Source organism: Fistularia commersonii, chromosome 25 (assembly GCF_037954325.1).
Source record: "Fistularia commersonii isolate RoL2024-O1a breed Wild chromosome 25, RoL_Fcom_v1.0, whole genome shotgun sequence".
In the NCBI taxonomy this organism is placed as follows: Eukaryota; Metazoa; Chordata; class Actinopteri; order Syngnathiformes; family Fistulariidae; genus Fistularia; species Fistularia commersonii.
The window spans coordinates 915,280-934,810 of NC_141308.1; the positions used below are offsets into that span (position 1 = coordinate 915,280).

General features: G+C 38.3%; 2 protein-coding genes across 2 annotated transcripts; one reads left to right on the forward strand and one right to left on the reverse strand.

Moving 5' to 3' along the window:
• jmjd4 (jumonji domain containing 4) lies at positions 1-2,393 on the reverse strand. The gene is made up of 6 exons (XM_086172563.1): positions 1,764-2,393; positions 1,467-1,632; positions 1,227-1,352; positions 879-1,146; positions 625-771; positions 1-538 (listed from the first exon to the last, which is right to left on the reverse strand). Exons 1-6 carry the CDS (start codon positions 2,014-2,016, stop codon positions 203-205), a joined length of 1,296 nt encoding a protein of 431 aa, XP_086028689.1. The 5' UTR covers positions 2,017-2,393; the 3' UTR covers positions 1-202.
• A 64-nt stretch (positions 2,394-2,457) lies between these two features.
• snap47 (synaptosome associated protein 47) lies at positions 2,458-9,756 on the forward strand. Its single transcript, XM_086172564.1, has 4 exons — positions 2,458-3,279; positions 3,380-3,885; positions 4,139-4,263; positions 7,530-9,756. Exons 1-4 carry the CDS (start codon positions 2,783-2,785, stop codon positions 7,674-7,676), a joined length of 1,275 nt encoding a protein of 424 aa, XP_086028690.1. The 5' UTR covers positions 2,458-2,782; the 3' UTR covers positions 7,677-9,756.
• The last annotated feature ends 9,775 nt before the right edge of the window (positions 9,757-19,531 follow it).

The following is a 19,531-nucleotide window of genomic DNA, read 5'->3' on the forward strand; positions in this document are numbered from 1 at the left end:
TAAAGTTCAAATGTTGTTGGTTTTTTATTTACTATTCAGTGCAAAAAAATCCAATCGCCTCTGCAAACCATATTTAAGATGGCAGTACCTCCAAGACAATGTATAACATATCATCTTATGTTGCACCATCCAAAATTGGTACATTTCTTTCAAGTTATTTCCAGGCTACTCTTGTGGTTCAGACAGGTCAGATCAGAAAAAATTACTCCTGATAAAGGAGGTGCTGCCCTCTTGTGGATTGTATGGTGTCCCGGATTTGCTGTAACATGGTTTCTGGCTGCAATGTCAGTGCTGAGTGATCGAGGCGCTTAAAATCTTCATTGCAAAGTAGACATTCAAGGATGTGAGCCACTCTCTGTAAGTCAAAGGCAGCATGATAAGGTCCAAGGGTGATGAGGGTGCCTGAGAGATGCCGTGGATAATCAGAGGAATTGCCAGAGGAGCAAGAATTCAGTAAAGCCATTCGGTTGTCAGCAATGATTTTTAAGAACGATGCAAATTCCCCATAATCAATACCAGAGCACGCCTTCATGATGACCTGCAAGATAACATGCACAACAATTGAATATACCCATTGTGTAACAATAGAATTTGAATTACATGCAGAGTGAAAACTTGAAGCACCTGACAGTGCTGATGCCATGAATCCATACTGTTTCTCCACTCGTCTATCTCTTTTTGGACAGATGACATCTCACTCTGAAGGAATTGCCACATAATATCAATATTACAGCCATTCAGCCAGTTATGATTGATGGAGATGGTATCTTCCTAAGACAAAGAAAAAAATCAGGATTGTAACTCAAAAGAAACAATCACAATTATATATTCATTTGCTAGGTTATATTTATTTATTTCCACAACTTTGTAGCTCTTACCAGATTATAAACTTGATGATGCCAGCCACTGGGCACAAAAATAATTTCACCTGCCTCTTGAATAATCTCAAGGGGTTGACAGGCTTCTTCAGAATTAGGAAAAAGGCCTCTGTCATGAAGCTCAGCTGACGTCACATCATAAGTGAGGTTACCATGAGTGTCTCTTAAATATTCCTCTTGGCCTGGAGGATAGAGGAGCCATTTCTTCCTGCCACAGATGTTTGCAGACCAACTGTAGGAGCGGAACACATCTGCATGGAATGGCGTCCTAGTGACAAAAAAAGACCGTAAAAACACAATACTTTGCTTGCTTGTTGGTATAATCACTGGTAACAAACATCCCCATACCATGAACCTTTGGGTCCCATGTAAACAAACCGGTAGTCATCCACTTCAAGTGTATCCCAGTATTCATTAAGCCAATCAGAGGAAAAGAAGACTGGAGTGACATAAACATTGTGTTCTGGAAAATCCCTGAAATATGAAATATGTCATTGCGCCAGATCATTACAAGGAGTATTTTGCTTTTTATTTTGTTTGCTATTTGTCACCAGACACAAGAAATGCAAGTCAGTATGAGTTTGCTACCTTGACATATGCCAGTCCTTAAGATAAAGACATCCTTTAGGTGAAGAATGGCCATTCTGGATATATTCCTTCCAGTAGTGTATGAAGTCTTTGAAAGGCATTACTTGTTTGGGATTTGCATTGTACTCCTTAGCATTACAGTTTGCAACAGGGACGGGGGTCTCATCTGTAATATCAAATATACATACATATAATTAAAACGCTAGGTTTTTGTTGTTGTTTTTTTGAACTATCTGCATTACCACACAGTACAACAACATAGTAATAAGTCGATACGTTAGCGGTGGAGATATTTACCAAACTCTTGAAGCAGTTTCTGGAAATTGGGCTTCCCTTCCTCAGTCACCCACTGTTTTCTACACTTCCAATCCTCAGTAAACCTTCTCGAAAACATGCACGGGTGATTGGGAAGCAAATACCTTTTGAAGAATTTCGAATAACTTATTTCCTTGTCGATATAATCCACAAAATGTGATGACCAAAACTGTTCATAGGTCTGCCTCGGTAATTTGACCAGGCTGCAGCAGGTATGGTACGCCTCTCTATCCATGATTATGAACAAGGTTACGGGCTGAACACTCAGCGTTTCTTTTAACAATGCTGAATTGAGGTCGATTCACGTAATATTACAGAGGTAGTCTCTCTGCAACTGTCAAAAATCATACCAGATACGGCTTTAAAATTAACACTGTTGAAATATTATTTTGAAGAACGACAACAGGTCGCTGCGGCGACTCCATTCCAGATACAAATGTGTAGTTCCTGATCGAAAAACATAGTCCTGCGTTTAAGATTCATTGTGGTGTCTCTTTACATATTAGCTACGCAGTGTAGATAGCCTGTCTAATATATAGAGAAATCCACGTCCTTGCCAGATGTTACAGATATCGTCAAAACCAAATCACGATACCCCCCTTTTGTCAGCAGACTTTCAAGCCGGACAGTAAATAATGGTGCGCTGTCATGACGTCATATCCGTAATAAACATCTGCTTCCGAGAAGTGCGCGTTGAAACGTAATGTAGGCTAAAAACACCATCATCTTTTCGACTATTTTGGCGTGGGATGGACACATTTTTCCGAAGGACCTGGTAAATGCTGAGAAGTTTGAAGTCCTTTTCTCGGTGCTTTTGTGGGGAGGCCGATCAGACATTACAGATGACGTGGTGAAAGGTACTGCTCAGCTCATCTTGCTGCACTTCCACCCAAGAATGTTTAGTGTCGGGATGGAAGACTGTTGTGCGTGTCCCTGATACTTAACTGATCTTGGCACTGGATTTTCCCCTCTGTTGGTCAGCCACTGCATCGCCTTTCAACATGAGCTGGGAAACCACGATCCACAACTGGCCATGTTCCTATTACATGAACACTGATAAGCGATGGGAAAACGGCACACTGTCCCTGAGCAGGTCCACGGTGCGCTTCGCCTCCAGCCTTACTAAGCAGACTGTTATCAGTTTCCGACTATCCCGAATAATGGAGATCAAGATGGAGTCGTCCAGTTTCATTTTTAGTACCCTCACTGTGTTGGAAGAGGGAAACGTAAAGCACTGGTTTGGCTCCCTGAAACCCAACAGGGTGGTGGTTTTTAATGTCTTGGAGCATTTCTGGAGAGAACGCCTTCTGTCCCCTGGCACTGAGGCCGGAGGGGCTGAATGTCAGCCCTCCAAAGGCAGAGAGTTGATTAACCTTGTAGCAGGAGCCCAAAGAAGATTGGAGAACACCGGGCAGGTCCTTAGCCACCAAGGCGAGCAGTTTGACAACATGATGCAGGGACTGGAGAAGATTGATTCAGATCTGGGTGTGGCTGATAGGTAGTTATTGAAATATTTAATGCTAAGCTACTGTTTTGGCTCTATTTCATACGAAGCGGATGCTCTTCACTCCATCTTGTTTTCCTCTCTCACCTTGCAGACTTTTATCAGAACTGGAAGCTCCTTCCTGGTGGCCTTTCGGTAAACTCCCCTGGAAGACTCAGCCAGAGGCCAAGGCTGACGACAGAACCAGAGTTGCTGCGCCTGCCGCAGCAGCTGGTAAGGCACCTGGCAAAAGTAAAGTGATCACCAGCATTCCAGTTGTGCTGTCCAAAGGCCGAGACTCTGACTTGAAGCCCGGATGTTTGTTGATGATGGTGTCTTCCCTGGAATTGCGAGATGCAACCTGCCAACTTCTTCATCGCTTTGAAAGAAATGAAATCGATGAAATTCGGGTGAACAGTCCGTACGAAATAACTCTCAGACAACGTTTTATTGGAAAGCCAGATATACATTTTAGGGTCCTGTCTGCCAAGATGCCAGAGGCATTGCCAGTGTTGGAAATGCAGTACAAAAAGAAAATGGAGTTCACCAGTGAATTTACAGCTTTCAAGACTACTCCTGCCTCACTTCCATGTGACACAGAAGGTCGAAGGTTGAATGAAGGTAAGGAATAGATGCTAAAAAAGACAGTTTTTAAAATGCAAAATGTAACCACTAGGTGTCAGCAGAGCTCTGTTTCCACCATGTGTATGGTTTCACTTGCCGTCCAAAAACAGCATTGAATTGGATGCAGTGTTGACAGTATTTTGATGAGTCACTTCGCCCTGATTGCCTCAGTTGCCTTTGAGTTTACTGTCTGGGTTCCTCATAAATAACATGTGTGCTCTGCACCTTTTCACCATCTCCGCCCATGGAGGCTCTCTGCAGAGGTGCCAAGAGACCGAGCTCCCACTGGAGGTTCCAGCAGGAGAGCTGTCCCAGTTGCAGGTGCATGTCCTCCAGCAATCTGTCAGCCAGACCGAGGCCCAAGAACTCAAACAGGTGAGGTACAGTTGGTCTTCCAGCCACTGTTTGAATATATGACATTAACTGTTGCTGCGTTTAGTTTGTTTGTTCGAGACAGAACCGCCTCATATGATGGCACTTGTTATAGTAAATAATCATATGGTTTTACTAACATGAACTTTGATTGTTCTGTTCCAAACCACATTTAATTGCAGTGGTGTTTTCTTCCTCCACATTTTAAAAGTGAGTTGGCCTATCCCACAAACCAAAGTTCATTCTGGTTTTTAAGAGAAGTAAAGAGACATGGTCAGTTTTTTGGCCCGACTGCTTTCCATTCAGAACTTTGAGCACTGAGCTATTGTAATTTGTTTCTTTCATTTACAATCTCCTACTAACATGTCCATAATATTTAAAAGAGCCAATTTATTTATTTTCAATTTACATATTAATGAAGCCCCAAAAAATGTGAAGATAAATGTGTATTGTACATAAGCAGACATAAGGGGATAATCAAAAGATTATCAGATAGTGTTCCCAATATTGAGGAAGACAGAATAATACAAACAGCTCTAACACAAATTTTTACAAACCCCTCCACTGGAAAGCCAGTATGTATTTCAAGGCAAATAAAATTATCTAAATTTCAAAAGGTTACTCCATTTATTTATTCTTTTTTATTTCATTTTTAAAATCCATAACTTAATGCATAGCAATTAGAGTTTCCTGCCCTTACTGAGATCACACAATTTAACAATATTATACAAAATTGATTCAAATGTTTCCTCGATTTTTTTTTTTTACCTATCATTTAAATCTTCACTGATTTTGCAATATCCCTTCGTGAGACTAATGAAGTAGATTCCCTAGCTTAATGTAATGTGACAAGTTTCCATTGGTCTCCCAAGTTATCCAGAATATTCTCAGAGCTTATTAGAACTGCTTGTTAGACTCCAGTTAAAACATTTGTAGCAGAACATTACTATAAATGCTACATATTTATACAAAAGCTAATTTTTATGAAAAGAAATGAATTTTGAATCCAAACAAAAGGGGTTTGATTGACATGTATGATAAATATGATTTTATGAAATCTGTATACTCAATTTTATCCTACTCTTGAATATAGTATTGCATTGCACTGTTTTCATAAATCTTTGAGTTAATGTTGTTTTATTCAGCTCAATTTTGTCTATCTACTGGATGAATATATCAAAAGAAGCTGTGTCACCATATATAATTGTGTATAATAATTATGTTCTGCGGTTAGCTATTTTTTTTGTGATACATTGGATTAGCAGTGACCCATCTGCTGCACTTTGAATGTGTACTAATCACAGCTGATGGTTGAAATTTCCCTGGTCTAAAATTCTGAACTGACACGATACCCTTCATGCACCCAACTCTTAGTGTATTTCATGTCTAGATTAACGTCTACTGTTGGTCAACTTGTTAATTCAGTTTAACATCCTCCCTGAAATGGTTTGGTAAATAATTCTTTCTAGTCATTTGTTTAATAAACTAATAATATAATTAGAAATCGGATGTTTCCAATTCATGATTGTGTAAACTGGCTCGCATCAGTCATGAAGTATTACTTTATCTTCATTTATTTTAAACTTACAGTCATTTAAATTCAGAACAGAGAAATCAGTGGTAGATAAGATTATTATTATTATAGATTTTTATTTCTACTGGTCCCCAGTTTATTTAATCTTTATATCTGCCTTTATTAACTTTTTTCACTTGAACGGAAGACAGATAAGCATTTCCAATCTTAAAGCCACATGGTAAATACAGCTATTAGATAGATACCATAGTTTGTTCTGAACAATTGAGGGAAAGAATAATTTAGTCAAAAATGGACGGAAAGTATTTAGAATTTGTACTCAATAACAAAATTAAAAGGTTCTTCTTTGTAGTCAGTCAATGTACACAAGTCACGTTTTTTTCCATTACTTTAAACCTTAATGTTTAATTTTGGGGGGGCTCTACAAGGCTGACGTTTTTTCAAGCATCAGCTAAAAATAATCATTTTGTGTGTTTTTCTGTGACACCATCAGAGTGCAAATGTTAACTGCAAGGTGTGATTCAGCTCAGTCGTCCTATTTTAAATTGTTACGTTACAGACCTGAGAGTGAACACAGTTACTCCTCGGTGTATATTGACATTCTATCTGTTTTTCAAACTGCTGTCTGGAGCTGTTTCTGCACTCAGTTGCAATGTCCGCATATAATGGCCAGAGAAAACTGACATAATGTTAGTGGGTGCATGAGTGTTTGAGCGCATGTGTAGCATAACATAATATTAGTTTAGAAACCATGGTGGTGGGTTCTGGAGTGAGTGTTTATTAAGTTTTGCTTGGCACATCACTATATATTTAAGTTGTTCCATCAACCATACACAGTTGTTGCAACATAGAGTTGCAATATTCTTTCAAAATCCACAAAAAAGTTTAAAATAAACAGTATTCTATGCTATCAATGATCCCAGAAGACAATCCAAGACTTGTCTCTGAAATATCTTGTGAAGTTTCATAGACTATGTTAGGTGAAACATTGTTCTATCTGCTACATGAGTAGCTGCTGTGGTTTAAGCATTGTGTTGGTGTCTCATCTGCAGACATTCAGCATCAGGTCGTTATCTTTGTAGCCAAAATGGGGAAGAAAAGAAGAATAACAGTAAATCATTACATTTCACTCTGTCTCTATCTGAACTCTCTCTTTTTTAAGAAATCTTCCTGTCTTACTCTGCCTCCATCTTTACTGCTCTATAAATAGCCCCCTCTCTATATATAGTCATATATATAGTAATCTATTTATAGTATCTCTTTATATTACAAATGTTTTACTCTCTCTGTATACACACACACACACACACACACACACACACACACACACACACACACACACACACACACACACACACACACACACACACACACACATACACAGAGGCCCTGTGATTGGATAGTGATTGACCCGCCTCTTGTCCGCTGGCAGCTTGGAAGCGATAGGGAGGTTGATGGTTAGATTCCCGGCTCCTCGTGTCTGCATGCTCAGGTGTCCTTTGACAAGATACTGAACCCAAATTTGATCCCAATAACCTGGCTAGCACCTTGCATAGCAACTCTGCCGCCATCGGTGTCTCAGTGTGCTTGTAAAACCGCAAGCTGTGAAAGTGTTATATAAGTTGTGACCATTTATTAGTGTACTGCACCTTGGTTGTCCATTTTCGATGGACATTTGTCCATAGTTATTGAAAGAAATCAGTGTGTTCCTAATTGTGTTTGTTTATTTTCAAAGATGCTGATGCAGCTAAAGAACTTGGCTCTAGAAGCAGAGACCGAGTTGGAACGGCAAGACGAAGTTTTGGATGTACTGACCAGCTCCACAGACCGAACCACAATGCACATAGAGAAGCACACCTGCCGCATTAAAAAACTACTGTAGCGCTCAGCATATAAAGCTGAGCTTGACAGTTCTTGAGAAAATTGAGTTTTTTGTTGTGTTTTTGACTTTGGAATGACAGGAGCAGTGATTTCTGGAATGTAATCAGCATTTACATCAAAGCAATTTTTGATCACAAGACAGGGCTGTCTCAGAAAATTAGAATATTGTGATTAAGTTCTTTATCTTCTGTAATGCAATTACAAAAACAAAAATGTTATACATTCTGGATTCATTACAAATCAACTGAAATATTGCAAGCCTTCTATTATTTTAATATTGCTGATTATGGCTCACATCTTAAGAAAATTCAAAAATCCTATCTCAAAATATTAGAATATCATGAAAAAGTAATTTTTGTTTTTTAATTGCATTACAGAAGATAAAGAACTTTATTACAATATTCAAATGTTCTGAGACAGTCCTGTACATTGGAGTATTTGAAATTGGGTCAGTTTTCATTTTTGATTTAATTGTACCCATTTAAGGATATTACTTGTGGACCTACTGTGCAACTAAAAATGGTTCCTTTATCAATTTTATTTATTTATTTATTTTAATAGGTTTCTTACCACTTATTTTTAAGTGGTTATTAAGCATTTATTAAGCGTTATTAAGTATTTACTTTGTGGATCTTTTGTTTTCTATCAGCTGTGATTTTTTATTTTTTTTTCCTCATCTCTGCCTGGGATAGTTCATTTTACTTATACTAAAATGACTGGGTTGATTCACGAAACTGTCCTGGAGGGGTGCATTGTGGGTCAAAGGACCTCAGTTGACCCAAATTTATCATAACTGACATTCTGGGAAGTGAAACTGAATGTCTAACTAGACTTACAGATTTCTTCTTTTAGGTGTGGAAAAAAAAGCAAAATTTATTAACTGTAATGTTAATGGCTGAGCCTGGCTTTGTTTTTTAAGCAGGAGAAAAGAAAATTGACTGGCCAATATTCATTCACCTAATACAGGGCGTTAGAACAATTGTCCTTGGAACTGTTCTGGTCCAATTCCCGGCTCCTCCTAGCCTGTCGAAGTGTTGTTGAGCAAAACACTGAATCCCTAACTGCTGCCTTCTGCTCATGGTTCATCCATAATTGCTTGAATGCAGTGGTCAAATTTCACTGATGGATGTATAGCTGAATGTGACGATTAAAGAGGTATCTATATACTCATGTTATTAAGAGTCAGCCAAACCTAGACTTGTGGATTTTTATGAAATTGTAAATTACTATTATTATTATTGGATGGGCCATAACTCTTTGGATGCTGTCAACTGCATAAGAAGTTAATAGAATAGAACTTTATTAATCCCAAAGGAAATTCTTTTGCCTGCATTTGGATAAGTCTATCAAATAAGAGTTCAAAAGGGTTTAAAGATCTGCTGCAAAAACAAGAGCAACTTGTTGATCTGTTTTCATTGCTCACTGTTTTTTAAACAAACTGTACATTATTCTAACATTTGAGTCACAGGTGTCACTTATCCCAATGGTTAGTTTCCCTGTGACACACTGTTGCATGTCTCATTTTGTTGCTGTGTCTTGCATCACACTGAAATGACCATCAGCATCAATACTGTATATAGCTGAAGGCTAAATGTGCAACTATGTAATGGAACTCATGAAAACTGATCAGGAACATATTCTGTCATTACTTACTACATAAAATATCTATTTAAAGGTGACATCTATATTACATGTCTTGTCAAAAGCTGAGGTTTAAAATCTGTATTATGAAGGAAAAGAAAATTGAATTACAGTTATATAACTTGTGGTTTGTTATCAATGTGAAATTGTCATTTCTTCTTTGTTAATCACAATTTTTTTAAACCAGTTATATCACAGCTTTATAAGTGCTGTTGCTTGTAACTTTCAGTTCTTAACACCAAATGCAAAATTAATAACAAAACTGCCTTGATATTAGGTAGCCAACATGGCCACTTTCATCATTTACATAGCAAATAAATGGATGAATGCATGAATGCCATTCAGTTTAATCAGTTCTACTTTATTGACCATATTTCTCTTGTTATATCACAAGTTAGAGAATATAAAACCAATTAAATTACAATAAATGTTTCCAATCCTCATGGTCAGTTCTAGTGAGTATTCCTGTGTAAATATGCTGCTATCAGGCAGTTTATCTCGACCTTATCAATTGTACAATAAGAATTTCTCATTTAGAACTTGGAATTTTTTCCTTTCAGGGCAGTATTTCATTGCTGAAGAAATCAGGTAATTCCCCTCGATTGTATATACAGCTGTGCCACAGCAAGGACTGCCTGTCTGCTCGATTTGTAATGGACAACTGTATGCGTCACCTCTGAAAAGGGTGTATTTACATCACGTGTCATTTACAGAATTTGGAATCTATGGTCAGAAGAGACAATGCTATTTGCATTTAAACATTGGTTTGATTAATGGAGCTAGACTTTTTCAAACACAAAAGATGATAAGCCTGCCTATTCCCCCATTTAATCTCGATGTAATTGGACAAACATTGTCTTTTACTTTAAGAAAATACAATTTAGTTTAGTCAAGTCAACAGGATATGCCCCTCATAGTCAGCGCTGATTGGCCAAATTGCAACACAGAACATGAAAACACTAATAAACTAGAAACGGAGGTAAATACTGTTTCAGCACTTGAGTGTGAGTGGCTCACTCTGTATACTCTGTTATTTTAACATCCTGTTGGCACCAGGGCTTTTGGCATCAGCTGACCACCCCTGTTGGACCTCTTACTTGAATTGGGAACTACGTCTTGGCAGTAGCTAACCAGATTTGATTTGGCAAATAGCTGAAAGCACAATTATAAAACAGGAAGAGGCCATAATAAAAGACAGTTGAAAGTGGATCAACAGTCTTGCTCCACAGTCTCATCCTCTGTAGTACAATATGAACTTATGATGACAAGCATTTATAAGGGATGCTTAGTTTTGAGGAAAATTCTAATTGCATTGAAATTTTGTCTCAGCAAAGTTTTCCAAATTTTTCATTGTTATTTTAATGATAAACAGCTTGATTTTGGGAGTACCAAACTCCAGGAGCACGCCGCATGGTCCGTGAATTCCAACTCTAAAAAAGGTTAGGGAAATGGAGGACACACTGACGTGGTTTTGAAGCAGCCTTGCAATATGAGGAAGTGGTGGCGGTCTCGTCTGACCACAGATACATGAGATCCAGCTTTGCCTTCCTAACGGATGGTATGGAGTCATAAGGGATTTTGCTGGCCTTGACTTCCAAGTCTGTTTACGTGATAGTTCTGTGGTGTGCGCTCCCATTCAAAGGAATGTGTCTCCATTGATGCTCAATCAATCAACTCATGCGAGAAAGCAAGTAGCTCAACTTTTTTGGCTGCAGGGGCATTGGTGGGTTGTGCTGTGCTCCAAAATATGGAACAATGTGATTTCAAAATGTTGGCTGGAATTATCAACCATGGGAATACGTTTTTCTATTTCCTTTCATAACAACTGATTGCTCCTGTCAAATTGTTATATTTCATCCTGGTTATGGGAAATTTAGAATAAGATAAAGGGCCTTAAAAAGCATAGTATTTTATAGCAATTTCATGTGTTAAATGTTCTTGTATTTCTTATATACAGCCATATTTGTGAAATCACAAAAATAGTGCAGTTCTTCTGCAAGATTAGACAATGTCTGACTCTAATGGTCTGATTTTTGAGTCACATCCTGGCCAGCCTCTTACTAGTGCAGGTGCTGCTGGGTTTCCATTGCTGAGGGAGTTTCTGGTTTCAGGAAATATGGCCTGTTGGTTAATGTTAGAACTGGGAGAAAACGTTCCTGGAAGGAAGGTGCTTGAGTCCAAGCAACGAGTGTAGATGTTGTCTCCAACAAAAAGTGATATGGCAGTCAACATCTTCATCCTGTTGAACTTATGCGTTCTATTTTGGTCATGGGGTCAGGCTTTCCATTATATTTTCAAGATTTTAGCATTTTTTTTACGGCTACCCATTATTGGTTGTTTTGATCATATTTTCTCTGTCGTCAAACGTGATCTGCATGTTTAATGTGGTGCTTTCCCAGGTGTTGAGCTCCATAGTGATATCATGTGCTTTGCACTTATTGTTATGTGTTCCTTGGACTTTGTGGTGTGCCTTTGCTTTTTGGCTTTTTTACAGTTTTTTTTTCTTTCAGTTTTTTTATTTTCTTCATAACAGTGTTGCAGCCAAACCATAGATGGTTGTGGTTTAATACAGTAGTATCAATCCCAAATTATTTCCAGGTGAAATCCTATATTCCAACATACCTGTAATCTACTGAAGAACCTACTTGTCTTACATATGGATACTGTTACTCAACTGAATATAATGTGATAAGTATAACCCATTGCTCAGCACAAAAAAAGTGTTAATAATAACTTACTCCTTAAAATAAAATATCCTGTCATTTAGGAGTACCCCATCACCTCAGTTTGCCAGGACACATCATTAACTTGCTAAATGTTGTAGCCCGAGTTGGAACTAGAGTGAAAAATATGCAGTATAAATATTACTTTTTACCCGCTTATTACTAATGTGTGGTTTCCCCATTCAGTAGAGGGCAGCAATGACTTACTAAAAGTGAGAATTAGTTGATTGATGCTAAAAATCCGAACTGCGCATGACAATGATAGCACTATTTTAAATGTGCTTGTATGTGCTCCAGATGTAAGCTCTGCTGCCCCATGGAGTGAATACAATGTATTGATATATACTAAAGGTGTATGCAAAGCATAAAATCATGGTTCGCAGAATTCCTCATTTCATGAGATTCAGAGTCATAGAATAGATCACATTCATAAGCAAAGATTAAACTTGTAAATCCTATCAATGCATATGGAAATTTTAAAAGGCACAGTCGCCGTAACCAACACCATACTTTTTTCTTACTTGCAGGTATTTGCTTTTTTAAAACCCCTCCTGAAAATGCATCACATTTGTTTGCATAAGGCAAACACGAGTTGCACCCTTGGCAAGTGTGTGTCTTTTTTTTTTTTCCCGAGGACTGGATTATATATTCATCAAAATCCCATCCATACAGCTCCACAAACAGGTTGTCAGGCCGAGTGCCAGCATACACCGCATCAGTCCTTTTACAAGCAGGCCCCCCAGAAATGTTCAGTGAGTCTGTTTTTAGTGGTTCTTACTGCAAATGGAAACACTTAGCTCCCACAATAAATTTCCCACCCAACTGATGCCACACTGGGTAGACCCCCTGCTACTTACAGACAAAGTCTGGATTTATATTTTAGCATAAAATCCTGGATTTTTTGAATTTATAGTAATTTAGGTTCATATGAACTGACAAGAGTACAGGGAAAAATCATGCTTAGGTCATTGCTTAATAACGCCGCGTGAATGGACGATTTAATGTATATATGATACGCCTACCCTCAAACTACCAAAATTTTGGTGAGTTGAGGATATAAATAGACTATCTGGTCACTCATTTTCTCTTAAAATGTAAATAGCCTTTCGTTCTGCAGGTCAGTGATCTGAAGGACAACATTAGTGTTCAATTCAAAGTATTGATTAGAGAGCAGCTGGATGATTACTAAAAATGACAAGAACATCAAAAAGGCTCTGCATCTTAACATGAAGCCATTTTGAAACTGCTCCTGTGTACACAGTCCAGTAGGTCAAGTTCAGACACTGTGAAAACATAGTTAAAAACACTTAACTCAGACTTCTGTATTGTATGGAAATAACTGTTAGGAAATAAGAACAGGGTCAAGGACCCTTGCTAAGAGCGCCCATGAAATAATCCTAATTATCAGTCCTGCAAACTTGTTTGACCATCCAGTGATGTAATTGCAGCTGACAAAATAGATTGCTGTTGAAATATTGCCCTGCTGTTATAGCTACGTTGTGACAGCATTGTATGTTCACTGAGGGCTGGTGGAAGCATAACAAACACAGCTGAGTCTGGGGTTTACATTTCAGCAGGATGGCGGCGCATGCAGCGTCTGGGTGGAACTTGGGAAAAGGAGCCTGGATGGCAGCCTTGTCTGGCTCTCTGCCAGCATGGTAAGAACAGCCTTTACGGTGGGACCGGTGAAAATGTTGTTCCGTTCCTAATGAATATAATCAAATGGTTGAGTTTTGGTTTGGGTTAAAAACCAAAAATGCACTATTTCAGAAAGAAAAATAATACCAATGCCAAATGTAGGCCTATGATGAAGATCATAAATAAGGATCAATAAAGTCAATAAAGGTCAATATTCCAACTTATTTATGCCCTTGATAGAGAAACCCACGATGAAACATTGGGAATATTCTCAGTCTGTCAGTTCATGACCTTCTATTCTGTATCCCATCATTACTGGTCTATGGCTAATCACTCATTGAAACTTGGATAGACATCAAATTGATGAAGAAGAGAGCTACAGAAAATTCCTTTTGAAGGCACGCATTTAAGTTCATTCTTTCAACTTTTTTGGTTTCTATTTCACTGTCTTTTTTGTGGGTTTATTTCCTTAACTGCTTGGAATTTTTGGACAACACCTATTTTGTGGAAACCTCTCCCACAATCCCAAATGTTTTGTCCATATAACCTCAGGGGAGCAGCCAGCAACTATGTAATTGGAGAAGATTAAGTACACACAAAGACCATAGCATGGTAAGCTATTGAGAAGCTGAAACAAAGATTACCAGATGTTTACCCAGTCCTGTCATATATGAGGTGGTTACTGAACATATGTGAGAAATGTGTGAGTAACACAATGAAGGAGAGTGAACCCTTGACCCAGTGTCTATTACAGGTTTAAAAAGAACTGCGATGCTGACTGACCATGAAGCCTATGCAAAACAATGACGTGGTATCCCGTTTGGTTTTCCTCTAAAAGGAAATCTAGTGTTCCTCAGGATATCGTTCAGGAATCCCCTTTTACTGATGGAAACCATGGAGCCATCACAACACAGCTCTGTAATTCTGCTGCCTGGTTTCAATTAAAGCATTGAATATCAAAGACAATCACTCCAGTTTTAATGTGCATTTTTTTATGTGTTCCCAGTTTATTTTGATGGAAAATTTGTGGGTGGAACACATGCTAATTGGTATGGGAAACTTGCACCTGTGGTAGACCAATGTTTTGGGAGTCCGAAACATTGAATATTTGTGCTTTTTCTTTTGAGAGGGAGCCCAACTTTGTCTCAAAAACAATTCCACTCTGGATCTGATGTGGAAGATCTTGTGGAACAATACAGTCACATAGTGGTTTCATCTAGTCCAAGATTTTATTTCTTTGCGCTGTATAATTTGTCATTCAGCATGAAATGTTGAACCATTTACTTAAAATGAGATACTACCATAGCAAAAACATATGGGAAAAAAAAAAAAACTGATGGAAGATGATGCATTTTTTGATCTCAGATATATTAAAGTATCTCCAAGGTGCTCCCTTTAATTATTTTTCCCCTCTGTGTTCTACTCTGCCATCTCCCAACATTGGAATATGTAGATGGAAATGATCACTTGCACAAAAATCTGGATAACACCTGTCAATATTCTGAACCTGTTCATGGACATTCTGGCGATGGCTCTTGAGTTACCGTGGGTTTTCCTGTCATTACTGGTACTCTTTAATCCCTAAATTCTAGGTGCAAACAATTAAGTAGCGCTTGAATTGTAAAACAGAAACACATATTTCACAATAGTTTTCTTTTCAACTGCCAGCTGGCTGAAACTATATTCACGTGGTCAACTGATTGCTAAATGGCTAATAACACATCTATAGGAGCAAGGAACCCGAGACATCAGAATGCATAACTCTATAATAGGCTGGGAGGCATCAGTAGTGACATTCCAGGAGACTCAGGGGGTTGCAGGTCTTTCAACATCAGCCCGATGCCTGCTGAAATGGATGGAACTAAACTCGAGGTTTATGAAACGGGATAGATTTCCTCCTGGTGTGTGGCCATGGCACTAGCAGAAGCAACAATCTGGTGCTTAGTAAATGTTGAACGCTCCCTTTCCCCCACACTAAACACAGTACGTTGGTTCAATGTTGCTCTTTCGTAAAGGCTCATGGAGCTGGGTATAGTCTCGTAGATCATCTGGATCAAAAATCCAATGTGTTGGAATTTCCAACCATCAGATCCTACCTCGTCCCAATGCCCAGCATTGTGTTCTTCCTGGAGTAGATGTTATTGCCCTTTCCCTTTGGCTTTACTGATGTATCAGATTCAAATGTGGTCTCTGCCTGCATGCCCTGATGTCTTGCTACCACCGCTTTCTTCCAATTTCAGCCTGGTCTGACCGTGGTTCGAGCTGCTGCTACTTTAGGGCCCCTTGGTCAATACTGTATGACATTTCTCGTAGACATCACTAAAAATTCTTCTGTGAGGCCATTAAAGGGGAGTTAGTGAGACCATATGGAACAACACTGCTCATACTTTTTTGTTGGGTTGGCTTGACAGATTTATATTCATCACAAACCAAGCAGCTGGACACTAATCACAAGTCTGTATCAATATCATAATTCAGTTGTTGTATAAGGAGACTTGTTTTAGTAATCAAGACATGATGGAGAAACATGTCCCGACTTTTTTAGCTGATCGGTGCGACCGTTTTCAACTGCTCAGATAACTTTGGAAAATGATCAAACTTTGGGGCACCTCCACTTCCATGTAACTCTTCTCTATCAGATGGGTCTCAGGATCCTACACAGTTTTTGGAGGAGAACATCATTTGTTTGCACGATACCTACCGGATCCTGGGACATATGCTAAACTTGCAACCTTACTACAACACATAGCACTACTGCAACTGTCTTTTCTGTTGATCTTGATTGTTGGTTGTCAACTGAATATCAGAGTTTTGTTAGCAACCTCCCGCTGTCTTGCTAGCTCGCCAATTATGTCATTTAGAGGTGTAGTGACTTGGTCAGGCGATAACTCCAAGTAACTACCCCTCTTAGGTCATCGGACAACTTCGTAATCAAAGCCAATGCAGTTAATGATAAACCCCTGCTCTTTGTCCTTTACTTTCCATGCTTTCTGCACCCCTCGGCTATAAGGAGAGCCACAAGCCGATTCCTTGGATTGTAAAATCGATTTGCTAATGGGTAATATACAATGAATATCTATGTTTATGCTCAATCACAGAATATTATTGCACAGTTAATTTAATTGACATAAGTTCATATCAACTTTAATATCAACTTTAGGGAAACATTAGTCTAAGTAGATGAAATACTATCATACACTAATTGTCTATGCATGTAGTTTTACTTGTTTAATATTTCAGAGTCTAGTACAGATACAATTTGCCAGACTGGTGCTCATGTAAACCCTTAATCAGAAGCAAAGAATTACAAAAAAAATAAATTGAAGTATTATGAATAAATGATAATATTTTACTTTGTGGTGATTAAACCTGACTTACTTACTTTGGTTGTTGTTTTTAATATATGAAATGTCAGGATACAGGTTTTTCCATCTGTTCATTTTGTAAAATATATATGGTTTTGTAAACATTATTATGTATGAACACCTGCTTTTTGAGCTCTGCTGGGAGGTAATAATCACAATTGATTATGTGAATTTATGGGACACATCCTTTATATTGCCATTCCATTGGAAAGGTACTGAGAGGTCGCAAACGGTAAATTTAGGCTCAACTATGACATTCTGTTTTCATTATTTGGCTCATATTTCATTTTACACATCACGCAATCATAAGTGATTCTCTGCACACGTTGTCCCGCATGTAGAGTAACTACTATGAGTCATTTTTTACTCCTCTAGTAGAGTTTCCTGGGTAAAAGCTAACTTCTCTTTCCATCTCAGTGACCCAGGGATTTGCTATGTAATGTACTTAAAAACAGAAAGACAGTCCTTCAGGCGTCAGAGTGCTCACAGAGTCTTTTCGAAACTTCAGACCTCAAACCAAAGCTACATTTTGGCACTTTTTCGAAGTACAGATTGATAAGCGAGATTGATAGAGATCAGAACACTGTTGAATTTCAGTTAAAACTACAACTTACACAAGACTGCCAAGGAAGAGCAGAGTATTCTACAGGCACCCACAGAGTAAACATAACTATCTAAGTCCAGTTAATAAAGATATGGATAGATGGTCAGAGACCTCATATATCCAATATCTTTTTTTTTTTTGTCTGTGAACAATAGACAAATCTCATACAATACAGTTGCTTTACACTGCAAAAAAGATAACTTCCAAAGTCACTGTCATTTGCAGCTCCAGGAAATCATAAAAAATAGATATGCTGTGACATTATTTAGAACATTTTGCCTTAAGGGAATAAAGATCCAAAATCAGCACACCGGCAAACTAATATTGCTTCCCTGTCTACATTTTGTTTCACAAAGAGTAAAAGTCAGCCACTATGCTGCGAAGGAGCCATTGTTGAGCTTCACCATCTCTGTTGTTGTTGCTTGACAATAGCGTGTATTTTTGAGCAATGAACCCCTAAATGACTAAAATATGAAGATGGAACAATCCACTGAAGGATTCCTCCACTGACAAAAGTTTTCATAATTGAGGACTGGCTCTTCCTTAAGGAAATTTTCAAGGATGCACCACTATATTCTCAGTGGTCCTAATTTATGTGCAACCCTCTGTGGATATATTCTTGTGATTGTATCATACATCAAGCAGCCCAATTCCAGTTTTGTCAGTCCCAAAGATGATGCAGTGACTGAAATATTATGATGTCATTTCTTTTGGAAAATGAATTTTGGGCGAGATAACTTATGTTGTTTCTAAATACTTTTCTTTGGTTTTCTTTTTTTTTAATTTATATTCATTATCTTTTTCTGAAGGAAGTCTTGTGACAGAGAATAGATTGCGAAACATTCCACCGCTCAAACCAGGTGTAAATCATATATATAGTATAATCGTGCTCACACCAAGGACAGCTGTATCTTTTGCCAAAATTTTGAGTTGTATTCTTGCCAGTCTGTTGCTTCCCACAGGTCAGGTACAGTTTTCCTCTTTAGAAGTAACTACTGGAAAGTTTCATTGTAACTGAGACACAACCGGTAAGTTAATGTAACAAGAAAAGGAAGCCAAGAGATTTGCTCTTTCAAGACTCAGTTACAGAACACAGTTAATGATTTCAGTCACAAGCTCTGATCAGCCGCCTAATGTTTCAGGCCTTCCCTTTCTCTCATCACACTAGCATCAGTGAGTTCAATTTTGTGTTAAGAATCCTCAGAATGTGTCTGCGAAGGCCTCGGTCAGTCGTTGTCAAATCTTATCGAGGCAACTGAACTTACCTCCCTTGATGACATTTCACTTCTCATCAGACAGACTTCTTCTGGTCAAACCTACCGTGGGGAGTTTCTGGTATATAACTGCAGGGGTTGAGGTTAGGCATTGACCTAAATTGAAAATTTTGTTATGTAACATACTGTATAACATCATGGTAAAAAGACAATGATGAGTGATTTCTTTGATTCTCAGATTGGGGTTTCATAGCCCGACCATCCAATGTATGCTTCCCCCTATGTCTTTGGAGGCTAAAGTATTGTTGGTAAAGGTGTTTCCTCTCCAAGATTATCTACTACTTGTACCCTAACACCTCCACCATTTTGTTCCACCACACAAGAACAATACCGCATTATCTAACTGAGCTCATTAACCTCCACACATCCATTCGGCACAGGACATGGGCTATAATTGACAATGCTGTGGTCTAAAACCTCAGGGAAATATTTGATAAATAGTTAGCTTTTTTCAGTCTCTTACATCATCTGTCAAACCAAACAGTGAAGAAAAAAATACCTGAAAGGTGCCAAAAAAATATTACTGGATGCCAGTCTGGAGACGTCTTTGACACGGCACATCCATTATTTCCAAGACAGTGAGACAATAAGTGAAAACCCAAAGTTAAACT